Source organism: Octopus bimaculoides, chromosome 28 (genome assembly GCF_046866305.1).
Source record: "Octopus bimaculoides isolate indiv1 chromosome 28, ASM4686630v1, whole genome shotgun sequence".
NCBI lineage: Eukaryota > Metazoa > Mollusca > Cephalopoda > Octopoda > Octopodidae > Octopus > Octopus bimaculoides.
This window is the reverse complement of record NC_142955.1, coordinates 14,270,341-14,285,406: the sequence shown is the minus strand read 5'-3', so window position 1 is coordinate 14,285,406 and position 15,066 is coordinate 14,270,341. Positions and strand designations below refer to the sequence as shown.

General features: G+C 37.2%; 1 protein-coding gene across 1 annotated transcript in view; it reads left to right on the top strand.

Moving 5' to 3' along the window:
* LOC106877330 (uncharacterized) overlaps positions 1-14,780 on the top strand; it is a 65,387-nt gene extending 50,607 nt beyond the window's left edge. Inside the window, exons 21-30 of the mRNA XM_089344379.1 lie at positions 37-205; positions 1,024-1,208; positions 3,903-4,292; positions 5,729-5,858; positions 6,585-6,709; positions 8,140-8,479; positions 8,852-9,057; positions 12,123-12,512; positions 13,943-14,084; positions 14,658-14,780. Coding sequence (XP_089200505.1) covers positions 37-205; positions 1,024-1,208; positions 3,903-4,292; positions 5,729-5,858; positions 6,585-6,709; positions 8,140-8,479; positions 8,852-9,057; positions 12,123-12,512; positions 13,943-14,084; positions 14,658-14,674 — 2,094 coding nt within the window. The 3' untranslated portion in view covers positions 14,675-14,780. The remainder of the gene's footprint in view (positions 1-36; positions 206-1,023; positions 1,209-3,902; positions 4,293-5,728; positions 5,859-6,584; positions 6,710-8,139; positions 8,480-8,851; positions 9,058-12,122; positions 12,513-13,942; positions 14,085-14,657) is intronic.
* Positions 14,781-15,066: the final 286 nt, after the last annotated feature.

Sequence of the window (15,066 nt, the reverse complement as noted above, 5' to 3'; positions counted from 1 at the left end):
CTATACTTTATTTCTATCTACATTTTTGCTCACCAGTTTGAAAAACCAGATCTACAGATGGAATATACAGGGCGTCTGATTGTACGACAGGATTACATTGGTGTTGAAGTAGAGAAGGAGGGAAATGGCATAAGAGAAGTGATTCTGTCAGCCACTGGCAAGAGAGAAGACAATGAAATGTCCATGAACATCGCATACAACACAGGTAACTATTAATAGTGATTGTTAACTACAAGTGTATAGAGTAATGGGTGTATATGTGCTTAGTTTAAGGTTAACTGATTGCTGCAGTGAACATGCAATGTAGCAGTGAGACCTCTCCTCAAAATATCCCTGCTTCTATTTAAATAGGGGCCACATGAACCAATGAGGGAGCTTCTATGTAGTCATTTGACTTTACACAATGTAACAGCCAAATCTCTCCCTCAGCAAGCTCCCTACTGTCTTTAAAATAGGGACAACATGAATCAATGACGGAGCTTCTATGCAGTCACTCGACTACACAGCCATAGAATATCTTCGTCAGTGAATTCTGTACGACCAGCACGAGGGTGGGAAAGCGAACGTTAACAACGATGATGATTATGCTCATCAGCAGCAGTATTAGGTACTATGTTTTGATATAAGAGATGATGATAAGGCGATGAGCTGGCGGAATTGTTTGAGTGCCGGACAAAATGCTTAGCTGCGTTTCGTCCGTCCTGACGTTCTGAGTTCAAACTCCGCCGAACACGACTTTACCTTTCATCCTTTCAGGGTCGATAATATAAGTTCCAGTTGAAGACTGGTGTCAATGTAATCGATATACCCCCCCCCCCACATTGCTGGTATTGTACCAAAATTTGAAAGCAATATAGGACGTGATGGCTACGGCTGGAAATCCCTTTAATCATAGGTCTACTGAATCAAATCTAATCTAAACAACAGCATATTTTGAATCCCTTGTTACCCGTTGATATTTCGGGTTACATTTTATCCCCCACCTCCCCTCTTCTCATCTACAAAAACCTTTCTCCTTTACAGAAGACCCTAGCAAGAAAGTCGGATTTGACGCCAAGCTGAAGGACGAGAAATTCATGTTACAGATTTATCGTATAAAAGATTATTGGAACAGAGGAAACGATTTCTCACTCACTATTGAAAAGAGGCCCATCTCTGTGGTGTTTTTCAGTTTCTTGTGGAACCCTTCGGTCTTGATTGACATCAAAGTAAGTCACTTGAGCGGTTTTCTAACTTTGGATAAGTTTGCTGCAGGAAAAACTAGAATTTGGGTTTTATTCGGAGTATTCTTTTTATCTTTTATCGATTACAAATTTCAATCATTATCTTTTATCGATTACAAATTTCAATCATTATCTTTTATCGATTACAAATTTCAATCATTAGACTGCAGCTGTACTGGGACACTACCTTGACGGGTTTAGTCAAACAAATTAATCCCAGCACTTATTTTCTGTTTTGTAAAGTCTGTCACTTATTCTATCGGTTTCTTTTGCTGGACCACAATGTTAAGGGGCTGTAAACAACAGTTGTCAAGTGGTGATGGAAAACAAACTCAAATACACACACACACACGCACGCACGCACACACACACACACACACACACACACACACACAACCCGAAGAGTAGACTGAGTGTTTCTTACATGGTACCAGCATGGATGAGGTCAGTTTTGGCATGGTTTTTACAGCTGGGTGCCCTTCCAAATACCAACAACTTTACAGTGTGGACCGGATGCCTTTTACGTGTCACCAGCACTAGCAGGGTCACAATATATATATATATATATATATATATATATATATATATATATATATATATATATATATATATAATCAAAATAAGCAACAAGGATATCCAGCGGTCATGCAGTACGATCGTTTCAAACAACTCCATTTAATTGAACAATGCAATCATTACATCAATTTAAATGCAGAGCAATCCTCAGCTGCACAAAGACATAGAATTTAATTAAATTAGAACAGATGGACACATTAGTATAATTTTACCTAAAGTCTCTAAGAAGGTAAGGAGATAGACAGAGAACATGCTGTCTTCATTTCAGCTTAGAACCTACTAACGTATCAGGAAGAAAGACTTGTTACAGATTTTATTTGTCACTGATTTATGGGGCTAATTTTAATTTGTAAACTAGTTTATCAGATCTTTGTATATCTAAGGCCAAAAGAGCAAGGAGCAATGCCTGTTAGGAAATGGGCTGAGGGAGTCGACAGAAATCATAGTGGGTATAGTCATAAAATCTATCAAGATTTATTTGAAGCAATATCATGAGATTTGGTAAAGGAAATCTTAAATCAAGATGTTAGCTGACAATTAAAGGGGCAGGCCACTAGTAGGTCATTGATAATGAAACAGGGCAATCTTATCATGTGGTACTATCGTTAAATATTTTAAACAATATTGCCATATTGTATAAAGTTAAAATTTAGGGTTATTCAGAAGATTATTAAGAAGAATATTATAACAAAAGGATAAAAAAGCTTTTTGAATAAACACCTGAAATTATTTTTGAGCATTAAGGGTGCTGCATTATTTGTAAATTGAATCTGGAAGAGTGTAGGCTATTGACGGTTAAAACTCATTAATCCCCATCCAAATCTCGATTCAATATTTACTTGTATTCACCAAACACATATTTCCCATTTTACTGAATTTTGATTTTCTTTGTCAGTTTTTTTAAAGCATTTTCATTATATTTTTGTAATACTTCTTTCGGAATGAGAATAATCAAAAAGATTCCCGCCCACCAAAATTTTAGAACTTATCCTTATATGAGAAAAAAATATTATTATTTTTGGTTTGACTCAGGTTCGGTTTTATTCCTGGTAGAATTTATGTGGGTAACGGGTTACTACCGGTAACCTTAGTTATCCACAAGTTTTCGGTAGTCTTTCAAGCGCTTACACTCCTCTATGATTATTATTATTATTGTTTTTATTATATAATCAACTAGTCCTCTCCCGCCAAATTTCAGGCCTTGTGCCTATATTAGAAAGGGTTATTATTATTATTTTTGGGTGAGAGAGTAGTGCATCATGACTATTCGTCTAACATGAGTACACCAGGCACATGCATCACAACCATATGCGAGCCACATGGCGATTTCATATCAAGATAAACAGCACATGACCTTGCAGGTGGGGGCCCAGTTAGAATTTTCTTCAGGTCGAGTAGCCCATCCTACTCAAAACGTCCTTGAATAAGGTTTGTTTAAGGATGTTGGACGAAACACCCATGTTTCCAGAGGTGAACTATTCAAACCCCAAAGAATTCCTCTCAACACATATGGCTATGATGCTCCCCCACTACTTCTCCTCGTGATCTGAGATTATTATTATTATCATTATTATAAATATTATTTTTATTGTTGTTGTTATCATTACTATTATTATTATTTTAAATAAAATATGGCCCGTTGTCTTCTGCTGAACCGGGATCATCCCTTGACCCTAGGGTTACAGCAGGTCCTCATCTCATGGAAAGTACACAGGGCGTAAAATGTGTGCGGAACCTAGCAACACTATTTTCTGAAGTTCTCCCACGCTAACATTGCAAAGGAGTTTGTTCAGCTGCTTATCAAGGCCCTTTTTAATTAGCCCTAACGCTCCAATCACCACTGGTGCTGTGCTGCTTTTCATTCCCCACATTTTGGTCCCTTCTATTTCTAGGTCTTTGTACTTAAATAACTTCTCAAATTCTTTAATGGACACATTAGCACTCCGGGCAAAAGGAAATTAATACCAGTTACGTACTGGTGTCTTTTCCCCATAAATTTCAGGCCTTGTGCCTTTAGTAGAAAGGACTATTTTTGTTATTGTTATTATTATTATTATTATTATTATTATTATTATTATTATTATTATTGGTTTCTTCTTCCAGGAATACGTCACATCACAAATGCGTACATTTGGACAGAAAGTTCAAGATAGAACTGAAAGAGCTGTCGAGAAAATAAACCAGGAATTTGTCACAGCTATGGACGTGCTCTTGGAAGACTTCAGACCTGTTATTGAGTATTTGGGTAACGAACTGATAGACATTAAATCACAAGCTTACACCTATCTGAATAAAATCACGAAATCTAAATACTACAAAGTCGCCCGCACCTATGCCAAACTTGCTTGGAATGAATTCTGGGATTTGTATGAAGTCGCTGTGGAAGAACTTGAGAAACAAATGGAATATTGGCAGCAAGTTGTATCTCATTGGATGGTTGAACTTCAAGTAAAATTGGACAGTTATATTGAGGAGGCCAAAGAAATCTACTCCGTAAGTAATAAAGATTAAAATAAAGTAAAATAAATTTGAATTATGCACAAGAAGTAGCTCTGTAACAAAAACATCGATACAACATAAAATATGCGTTTAAATTCCAGAAGCTGTGATTTTTCCATTCAGAAAAAACCCTTTAAAAATATTTGGGGTTCCTTCAGAGATAGGGAAAACAAAATCGCTTCAGAAGTGATCATAAGAGTGACAGATACATTTCATCATAGTTGCAGCTTATCAATGCCATGGCTCGTGTCACTTCTGAAGCATAACTGAATCCACCAATCAGAAGAATTTAATTATAGATACAACATCAATTATCACATTCCAAAGCCTTTCCAAATTAATGATTTTTCTGAACTAGGGGTGGTCACCTCTGTCAACACACCCTACATTAAACAAATATGAAGCTTGCTAGTTACCTGGGATGGCAGTTTATCTTGTTAAGAAGACCACAAGGAAGAGTGGTATACCGTTAAGTGGTTCTGTAAACTGATCGTCGGCTCTGCTGGGCATTTCTTCCCGTCCACACTTTGTAGTTTTAAAGTGAGAATCAGTCTATGCAATTCGATCCCATTCTTAAGACTTAAAGGTCTGACCACAATGGTTCAGTCAGCTAAAACAGCTGCAGTGACTATTAAGGCATAGGCTTTACATTGGCGTGGATTTTTCTTTGAGGAATTGCCTTACAGGGCTGGAGAGCTCCATTTCCCCTGGATAAACACTTATACATTAGTATAAATGATATAAGTTTATTAATACTGTACTGTGCAAGATATTAATAAACTAGTCTGGCAACCACAGGGGTTTGTAGCTTCTGTTTATAAATTAGTGCAGATTGTAAGAGATTCAAAGCCATCAGTGTCTGGAGAAACATTCTATCTTAGACCTGCCACCTAATCAAATAGCTTAAACTCGGTATCATACTGTTTTCTCTTACTCTTTTTCCTTCTTTTTTTCTAATGATATCACCTAAAATATCAAATTATCTTGTTTCTTCCTTTTGTGTATTTATATTCATTGTACACCTCTTTGATTGTTGGGGTTTTTTTTTTGCTCTATATTTCTACGCTTTTCAGTCATGTGTTTTGCGGACTGACTCCATAAACTACCGTTAGTTTGTCTCCTCTTTCTTTCATAACCTTACTAATTTTGTGTGATTTCTTTATCTCCTTGTGTGTGTGGGGGGGGGGTATATTTTGCTTTGTAAAAAGCATCCTTACAACATTCTGTAAAGCAGTTAGTGTTGGGAGAAGCGATCCTCATTAGAAACCATGTGAAAGCAGGCACTGAGGTGTTGTGCGGTCGTCTGGTTCATTGGTTTCAGTCAAACCATCCAACCCATGCCAGCACGGAAAATGAACGGTAAACAATGATGATGATGTTGATGACGATGTGTCCATCAATTATTAACTCTCTCTCTTTCTTTCTTACAGACATTCGAGAAATACCTGATCGATATAGGTGAGATGATCGAGGAACACTACAACCTTGCCATCGAATACCTCTCCTTTCTGCAAGACGATATCAACTTACATATCAGTGAATTCTTCACCATTATAAGAGGTGAGTTATTGTTGTCGTTGATATTGATGTTTTTTAGCCCCCAGATACTCCTTGATCCAGCAGACCTGTGATCAAAGGAGTTCCTACCATGCCCATCCCTTCCTCCAGACTGCATTATCTAACGTATCAGTTCTTGTTGTTATGAATTGTGATAACTCTCATGTTTGGCAATGATTCTTGTCTGATGAATGTTGACTCACATATTTGACAACGACTCAGTCACTGAATATTACGTTGTCTTGTGTTTGATAATGTTTTCTATTGTGCATCATAACTTTTATGTTTGACAATGTCTCTATTCTTCTGTATGATGTTATGTATTATCGCTCTTGTGTTTGACAATTACTCTCAACTTGTGTATGATCTTGTGTCTTGTGTTTTATGTCTTATGTATGATGTGTTGTGTGTGTGATATTTCTTATGGATGAGGCGTCATATGTGTATGATGTGTCTTATGCATGATATATCTTGTGCATGATGTCTCATGTTTCATGTATCTGATGTTACATGATCTGTTGTAAGATGTGTCTTTTATATGATGTACTTTATGCAAGATACGTTTTGTATATGATGTGTTGAGTATGATGTGCCTTATGTATGACATGTCTTATATATGATGTATCCAATGCTATTTGTGTCTTGTGCATGGTGCATTTTGTATACGATGTGTCTTAAGTTTTGCTATTATGACTCTCGACTATCATAATCCTCATTTATCTCCCTTAGAATATGTATATGAAATCTCTGAATCTCTTGACAACGCTTTCTACAAAATGTCGCATGTATTTTCCTCGAACGATCAAAGTACAGTTTACAGGTTGCTCAAGTTTCCCAAGAATGCCTTCGAAGAGGTAGGTTTGTCGAACACATCCTTCTGTCTAAGAAATGCATAAAAGATGGGCTGGGAGCACCAGGGAATGTCAAAGAATTGAGCAAATTAGAAGATATGGAGCAAGAATTTTCAAGAATTTTCTTTCGTGGATTGTTCCAGGCTAAACTGAGCGAGAGAATGCATGACACAGGAGTGTTATCTAAAAGACTCTTCCCACACACATACATACACACATGAATACTCATACATACACACACACGTATTTACGTTTACATATTCATACACAAACGTATATATATATATATATATATATATATATATATATATATATTTAGTGGCACTCCGTCAGTTACGACGATGAGGGTTCCAGTTGAACCGATCGATGGAACAACCTGCTCGTGAAATTAACGTGCAAGTGGCTGAGCACTCCACAGACACGGATACCCTTAACGTAGTTCTCGGGATGATTCAGCATCACACAACAGAATGTGACAAGGCTGACCCTTTGAATTACAGGTACAACAGAAAAAGGAAGAAAGAGTGAGAGAAAGTTGTGGTGAAAGAGTACAGCAAAGTTCACCACCACCCCCTCGTGGAGCCTCGTGGAGCCTCGTGGAGCCTCGTGGAGCTTTAGGTGTTTTCACTCAATAAACACTCACAACGCCCGGTCTGGGAATCGAAACCACGATCCTAAGACCGTGAGTCCGCTGCCCTAACCACTGGGCCATTGCACCTCCACACACACACACACACACACACACATATATATATCATCATCATTCAATGTCTGTTTTTTCATGCTAGTATCATGGTAACATATGCACATATATATATATATATATATATATATATCATCATCATCGTTTAATGTCCGCTTTCCATGCTAGCATGGGTTGGACGATTTGACTGAGGACTGGTGAACCAGATGGCTACACCAGGCTCCAATCTGATTTGGCAAACTTTCTACAGTTGGATGCCTTTCCTAACGCCAAATATATATATATCTTATATCTTTTGCTTGCTTCAATCATTGATTGTAATCATACTGGTGCACGCCCTTGAGGGTTTGAGTTGAACAAATCAACCTCAGACTTGCTTTTTTTAAGTTTGGTATTTATCTTATCGGGGGGGAGGGGGTGCCAACCCGCTAAGTTAGAGGGACGTGAACAAATCCACACCTGTTGTAACGTAGTTGGATACGCACATACACATATTTGTGATAGGCTTCCACATAGTTTCCATGCACCAAATTCACTTTCAAAGTATTGGTTAACCATGGGCTATAGTAAAAGACACTTGCTCAAAGTACCATACAGTGGAACTGAACCTGAAACCATATGGTTGCAAAATCAGCTTCTTAACCACACAACCATGTCTGTTTCTTTCTATGTATTTATTATGGATTTTTCAACCTTTCTATCCTTTTTTTTCTGTTTCCTCTCCCCACAGCTGCTATGGGCCCTGGAATACTGGAGACCATCCGAAATTCTAATATCATTCAACAACATGATTTTCGACCACTTGAGATATAAAATAAACTACATAAAAGACTCATTAATCCAGCCGAGTCTCAGTTACATGGAATTTAATCCGGCTAAAGGAGTTTTCATGGTACTCATAGATGACAGCTCAACAGAGTTACTCCAAAAGATTTCAGAATATTCTTCAGGGGCCTCAATGAATATGGTCTTTCTAGGGGACAGTGTATATATAAACTGGGGTTTCTTTGATATTTATTACGATATAAAACCAAGTTCCGATGTTAATAACTGGTTGCCGCCATTCAAAGGTAAGCTGTTTGTTATTATTATTATTATTATTATTATTATTATTATCATTATCATTGTTGTTGTTCTGGTTATTACTATTAAGGAAGTGAGCTGGCAGAATCATTACTGGGTGCTGCCAGAAAATGTATTTGACCGCATTTTTCCCAGCTTTATATTCTCACTTCAAATTCCGCCAAATTACCTTTCATTCTTCCAGAATCGATAAAATAAGTACCAGTGGCATACTGGGGTCAATGTAATCAACTTCTCTTCTGCTGAAATTTGCTGGCCTTGTGTCAAAATTAAAATCCTGGCTGTAAAATAAGCACTTGGTTGATTGTGTTGTTTTAAGTATGTTTCTGTATGTCTGTTTTTTTCTCTCTAATGTACAGCCCAAGCCAGCCTCTTTAAAGACAAACATGTAACCACATTCGACGGATACCATTATGACTTCCAAGGATCTTGCAGTTATACCTTGGCCGAGGCGAAAAAGAACTTCAAGGCGGTCGCCAAGTTTGATGAGTATCAGAAAAAGATGACATACATAACGATCACAGACTCAAGCTCAAATGTTTTTACTATTTATTCCAATGGCAAGGTAAAAATACAGAACATTCACACCATTGTACATGGGTCGGGCTTTTATAGGTTTTATCAGAGATGATCGATTTGGTTTCTTGTCTGTTCTGATTAAAATAGTTACTGAAAACTCTTCAAAAAATATTTAAACCTACTGCTTTAATTCTTTCAATACCAACCTACTTCTAGGATACAAACTTCCTATTTTAAAGAGTTCTTAACTAAAGCCTTCCATCAAAATTCCATTTTAATTTATATTCCAAGCACCAGCTTTATGATGACAAAATTATTTTATTAAATTCTTCATCTGTTTCGAAATTAATTGAAAAAAAGGCTGTGTGTTTCAACAGAAATATGGTAAGGAAAGGGTTAAAAAACAACTTTATCTTTACCAGGAATAACCTGGAGTTAACGCCTTTGGTACCATCCTACCTGAGACCAGCCCTTGTTTGAAAATGATCTCCATTAAAACTTCTCGTTAATCTTATCAATTTGTTTCAAATATCAGCTTAATAATGACAAATCGGTTTTGACGGCAGAGAGCTGGTAAAATCGTTAGCATGCTGGGTAAAATGTTTGGTGGCATTCGTGTTCAGAGTTCAAATTCTGCCGAGGTTGACTTTGTTTTTCACCCTCTAGGGATCAATAAAATAAGTACCAGTTGAGCACTGGAATCCCCGAAATTGCTGGCCTTGTGCTATCCATCTCCGTATTGAGGGAGGTTTTCAGGGAGGCAATCCAGTGTCTCTCCTGAATTGATCTACATACATTGTGCTCGGACGAACTGCTTGAGTATGGCCATGCTTTGGCATCTGTAGCAGTAGATCATTTACCTGTTCTTGTTTTAGCTCACCAGCAATGTCTTGCAAAGTGCAAGTGCCTTTCCGTTATAATGGTGGAAACAGGCATATCTCCGTGTAGCTGTTTCTTCAAGATATGTTTAAGACTGCTATTAACATTTGGATGTAAGTTCCATCCAGTTTGGATGTCAATGTTTTTGGTAAGTATCCAGGATGTTGCTCTGTACAAAAGGACTGACTCTACTGTTGCACGGAAAAAAATACCTTTTAAGGTTGACTGATAGGGTTGATTTCCAGATAACATCTAGAATTAGCTGCTCGTCTTGTTGTACTACTTGTAACTCCGAGGGAAATGAAGTTCATGGCTCACAATCATCAAAGATCCATCACCAACATCAGCAGAGACCCCATCAATCAACTTGATGATTTCAAATACCTCGGTTCATAAAAATTATGTGAACACTCAGACAGCCAAAGTATGGTCAGCCTTAAACAAACTGGACCCTGTTACTGGCCTGCAACGAAGAAAAACAGGAAGGAGACTTATTATTATAGATGAAGAGTTACTCTACCAACATTTTCAATGAAATATGTCAGTGAATACAGAAGTAATGCCCAATTTTGTATTACTTTTGTTAAAAGCTTTTGTTTTAGTTGTTTTAATGAAATGACTTTGTCGTTAATAAGCTGGTGTTTGGGACATAAAATTAAAATGGAATTGTGGTGACATATCAATTTAAATCTATCTATCTATCCACCCATCTATCCATATATACATGTATGTTAACTTAGCTTTTCATTCTTTCCGAATCAATAAAATAAGTACCAGTTAAATACTGGGGTCTAGTAATTGACTTGCCCCTCCATTCAAAATTGCCGACTTATCCCAAAATTATTATCATTATTGAATGAGAGAGTAGTGCATGCCATCAAAGTGACTCTGGGGTACAAATATATGAATCCCAATATATCCATTGTGGCTATCTGTCTGATAAGGGTACACTAGGCACATGCATCACAACCATATATGCACAGCATATTATTATTATTATTATTAGTATTAATTATTATTAATTATTATTATTATTATTATTTATTATTATTACTACTTTTATCATTTACTTTTAATCTGCTTGTTACAATCACTTGCCGAGACACACCCAGCATCCTAAGACGAGTGAAGGAAAAGAAATTTTTTCAGTATAACTAAAAGCTTGGGGAGAAGAAGTGGCAGGGACAGTATCGAAATATCTTCATGTAATACAACTCAGATATTTAAATTGATAGGGTTTTTTCTAAGGATGTGGGCAGTACTTGTCAGCACAATCTTTTGGATTTCTCTGAGACATGGTTCTCCTGGGATGTTATCATGATGTTTCTGACATCCCTTTCTTATCATACCTAGGGCACTGACAATAACAGGAACAGCTCTCGCTTTAAGATGCCACATCTTCTGTATTTCAATTTCCAGATCGTTATATTTCCTTAATTTGTCAAATTACTTTACAGGCATATTCTTATCAGTGAGAACATCTATTAGTCTACAAGTATTTTCTTCCCTGTTTTTAATGACTATCCCAGAGGATAGTGACATTTTTACCTTCGACGACTGGCTCAGGATGATGTTCACCACTAAGAAGGAGTGCTGATTTTGTAGTGTTTACATATTTTCCAATGTAAATACTGCCTACCCTATCGTGGCAATTTTTGTATTCGTTTGGTGTCAGCACAGGACATCCCAAGACGAGATGGTCCATTGTTTCATCAAATTTATCGCAGATTCTGCATTTAGGGTCAGAACCGTTTTGAAGAACGTTAGCCTGATAGTTTTTGGTAAGCAAGCTTTGGTCTTGTGCCGCCAATATGAAACCTTCAGTCTCTGGTTTCAGTCCTGAGCTTCTCAACCACTGATAGGTTGTTGCTTGGTCTACATCAGCATTTCAACTTCAAAGTATATACTGTCCACTGCTCCACCACTCTTCAATTTGTTTCTACCCGTTCTTTTTTTGCAGTCTATTTAATCCATTTTGCTTGTTTGGTGGCAGTGGTTTCAAATTCCTCAACAAATACAGGATTAATGCCGAATTCCCTTGCGAATTTTCGAGCTTTCTTGACAATAAAATTATCGTTATTATTATTATTATCATTATTACTACTATTGAGTGAGTGAGAGAGCAATGCATGCCACGAAATTGACACTGGGGTAACATTATTCTTGTTGTTGTTGTTGTTGTTGTTGTTGTTGTTGTTGTTGTTATTATTATTATTATTATATCTTTGACAGATCACTGTTGCAGGCTCTGATGTTTGGCTGCCATTCACTAAATATGACACACACATTTACCGAGAAGGCGACACTTATATCCTTGAAAACAAACAAGGCTACAGCATCAGGTTCAACCCTAAGATTGAACTCGTCACCCTCGAGATCAGTGGGTGGTTCTTCAGTCGAGTCAGAGGTCTGTTTGGTTCTTACAACAACGAACAGTTCGATGAAATGGTTCCGAATAATATGTTGCGTAGAAGGAGCCTAGAAGAGTTTGTTAATTCTTGGACAGAGGAAAGAGGCTGTAGATCCAGAGATGTTGCAATTCGGCACAGGATGAAGGGCAGCTACCTTTGTTCGGAAATATTCTTGGATTCTATTTCACCGTTCCGACATTGCTTTAAACAGGTAAATTATTTTAGAAAGTGACTCTATGATGACTTGTAAAACGAAGAATAACGTTCCTGATATTATTGCCTTTCACACATACACACACACACATACATACATACATACATACATACATACATACATACATTACAAGAATATAAATAAAACATAAAAAACAGACAGAGTTGGAATTCTTTTAAATAAAATAATATGTGTGTGTGTGTGTGTGTGTGTGTGTGTGTGTGTGTGTGTGTGTATGTATGTATGTGTATGCATATATGTATGTATTATGTATGTATACATATATGTATGTATATTCATGCATGTATTCACCTATTTACAGCAAGGCACCTTCTCATGTCTCCTTTCCTCATTTCTTATTCCATTCTATGCCTCACTCGATTGAGGGGTTTTTTCTTGTGGTTACTTGGTCCCCTCACCAGTGCTGGTGCCACATAAAAAACATCCATTATGTAATAACGCCAGTTGTTTTACTGAAACATGTGTCTGACAAGTAAGACTATAAAACACTTGTTACATTTTCTGTGTTAGTTTGCACACAAAAATACAAATATCTTTTACTTGTTTTGGCCATTTGACTGCAGCCATGCTTGAGCACCACATTTGAAGGGCTTTCGTTGAAGAAGCTGACCCCAGGACTTTTCTTTTTTAAAGCTTAGTAGTTATTGTATTGGTCTTTTTGCCGATCTGCTAAGTTACAGTTGTCAAGCAGTGGTGGTCGGGGGACAAACGCAGTCACAAATAGATATACATTAATACATATATATGACAGGCTTCTTTTAGTTTTCATCTGCCACATCCACTCACATATACACTTATATGATATATATGTGTGTGTGTGTTATATATATATATATATATATATATATGTGTGTGTGTGTGTGTGTGTGTGAGTACATGGCATTGCATAAACAATATTTCAAAGATTTAATAAAAACATGACTAAGGGAAAATTTGTAGCTAATTCCTCATCAGTCAACATCCAAAAAATCATTACAATTTCGTGCCATTATCATTGATATTGTCCCTTTTGGTGGAGCCTGTAGCAAACAGCCACTGGGAATAGCTAACGAGTATACGGGTCAATGACGAAAACAAACAAGACAAAGTAAAATAATTATAATAATTATACATATGCAGCAAAAACAGCCGGGTGGCTGCCAGACAGACGAGTATGGGTAACTCAAAGGAAAATGAAAATGTCCTGTAGGACTAAAGATAGAAAGTTAGAACAATGGAAGAAGGCGACAAACTGTGTGGGATAAAGAGGCCTACACTCACACTCACACACTGTGTGGGATAAAGAGGCGTACACTCACACTCACACTCAACTGATACTGTGCAATGATTACCCAAAAATATTTCAATTATTTCAAGTCATGTTGAATAATTCTCACCGGTTTTGTTGTTTCTATATCTTTGTACAGGTGTCATCAGAGCCTTTCTACCACATGTGCGCCTTAGAAGTGGACGAGTGGTCACCGGTCAACACCCTTTGCGATGTTTCAATGTATTACATTGACCAATGTTCCTATAAAGATGTGCCGGTCACACTACCGAAAATGTGTTGTAAGTAGATGATCTTGTTTTGGAATGGTAAGGCCAGTGGGCAAAACACAGAAAGAATACATGCAGTTGTGTGTGTGTGTGTGTGTGTGTGTGTGTGTGTGTGTGTGTGTGTGTGTGTGTGTGTGTGTGTGTGTGTGTGCATGTATCTTGTGACAGAGAGAAAGAATAATTATAAGACTGGTTGGGAAATAAATGAGAAAATATCAGTCAAAAGCTACTGAAGGCGGTGCTCCAGTGTGGCCACAATGATTGAAACCAGCAAACAAATAAGAGAGAAATAGAACAGTAAGGATGATATTGTGGTGGTGGTGGTGGTGGTGGTGTCGGTAGGAGTAATAATGATGATCAGGTGATAGTGTTGGTGGTGGTGGTCACAAGTGGAATACCTTTGATTATATGTCTGCTGACCTAGTCTTAAAACAGAAACCAGCAACACATACAAACACACATACACACTTAATAATTCTGTCATTGCTCTAATTAGACATAACTCTGGCCAAGCTGGAGCAGTATTTTTGACATATATAACATTTCTCTCTCTTTTTTAATATCTTCACCATTTCTCGTTTCCAGATGGCGGAAGTTTTTAATCAGAATTTGACCAGCTTTCCTCAAGAGAGAAGACGAACATCAATATTTTCCAAATAAAAAAATCGATTAAAAACAGATTTTAATAAAAGTTCCAATGAAACTCCATTTTGTCTTTTCGTTTCTTTCATTCATTTCTTGTCTTGTATCTTGTCATCTTCATTCTCTTCCTTTTGCTACAGCAGGCATGCGCATGCACGCACACACCCACACATAAATACATATGTATATAATATATATATATATATATATATATATATATATATATATATACATACACACACACACACACACACACACACACTTACACACTCTCTCGGAATGGTTGGCATTAGGAAGGGCATCCAGCCGTAGAAAACCATGCCAAATTAAACTGGAGTCTGGTGCAGCCCCA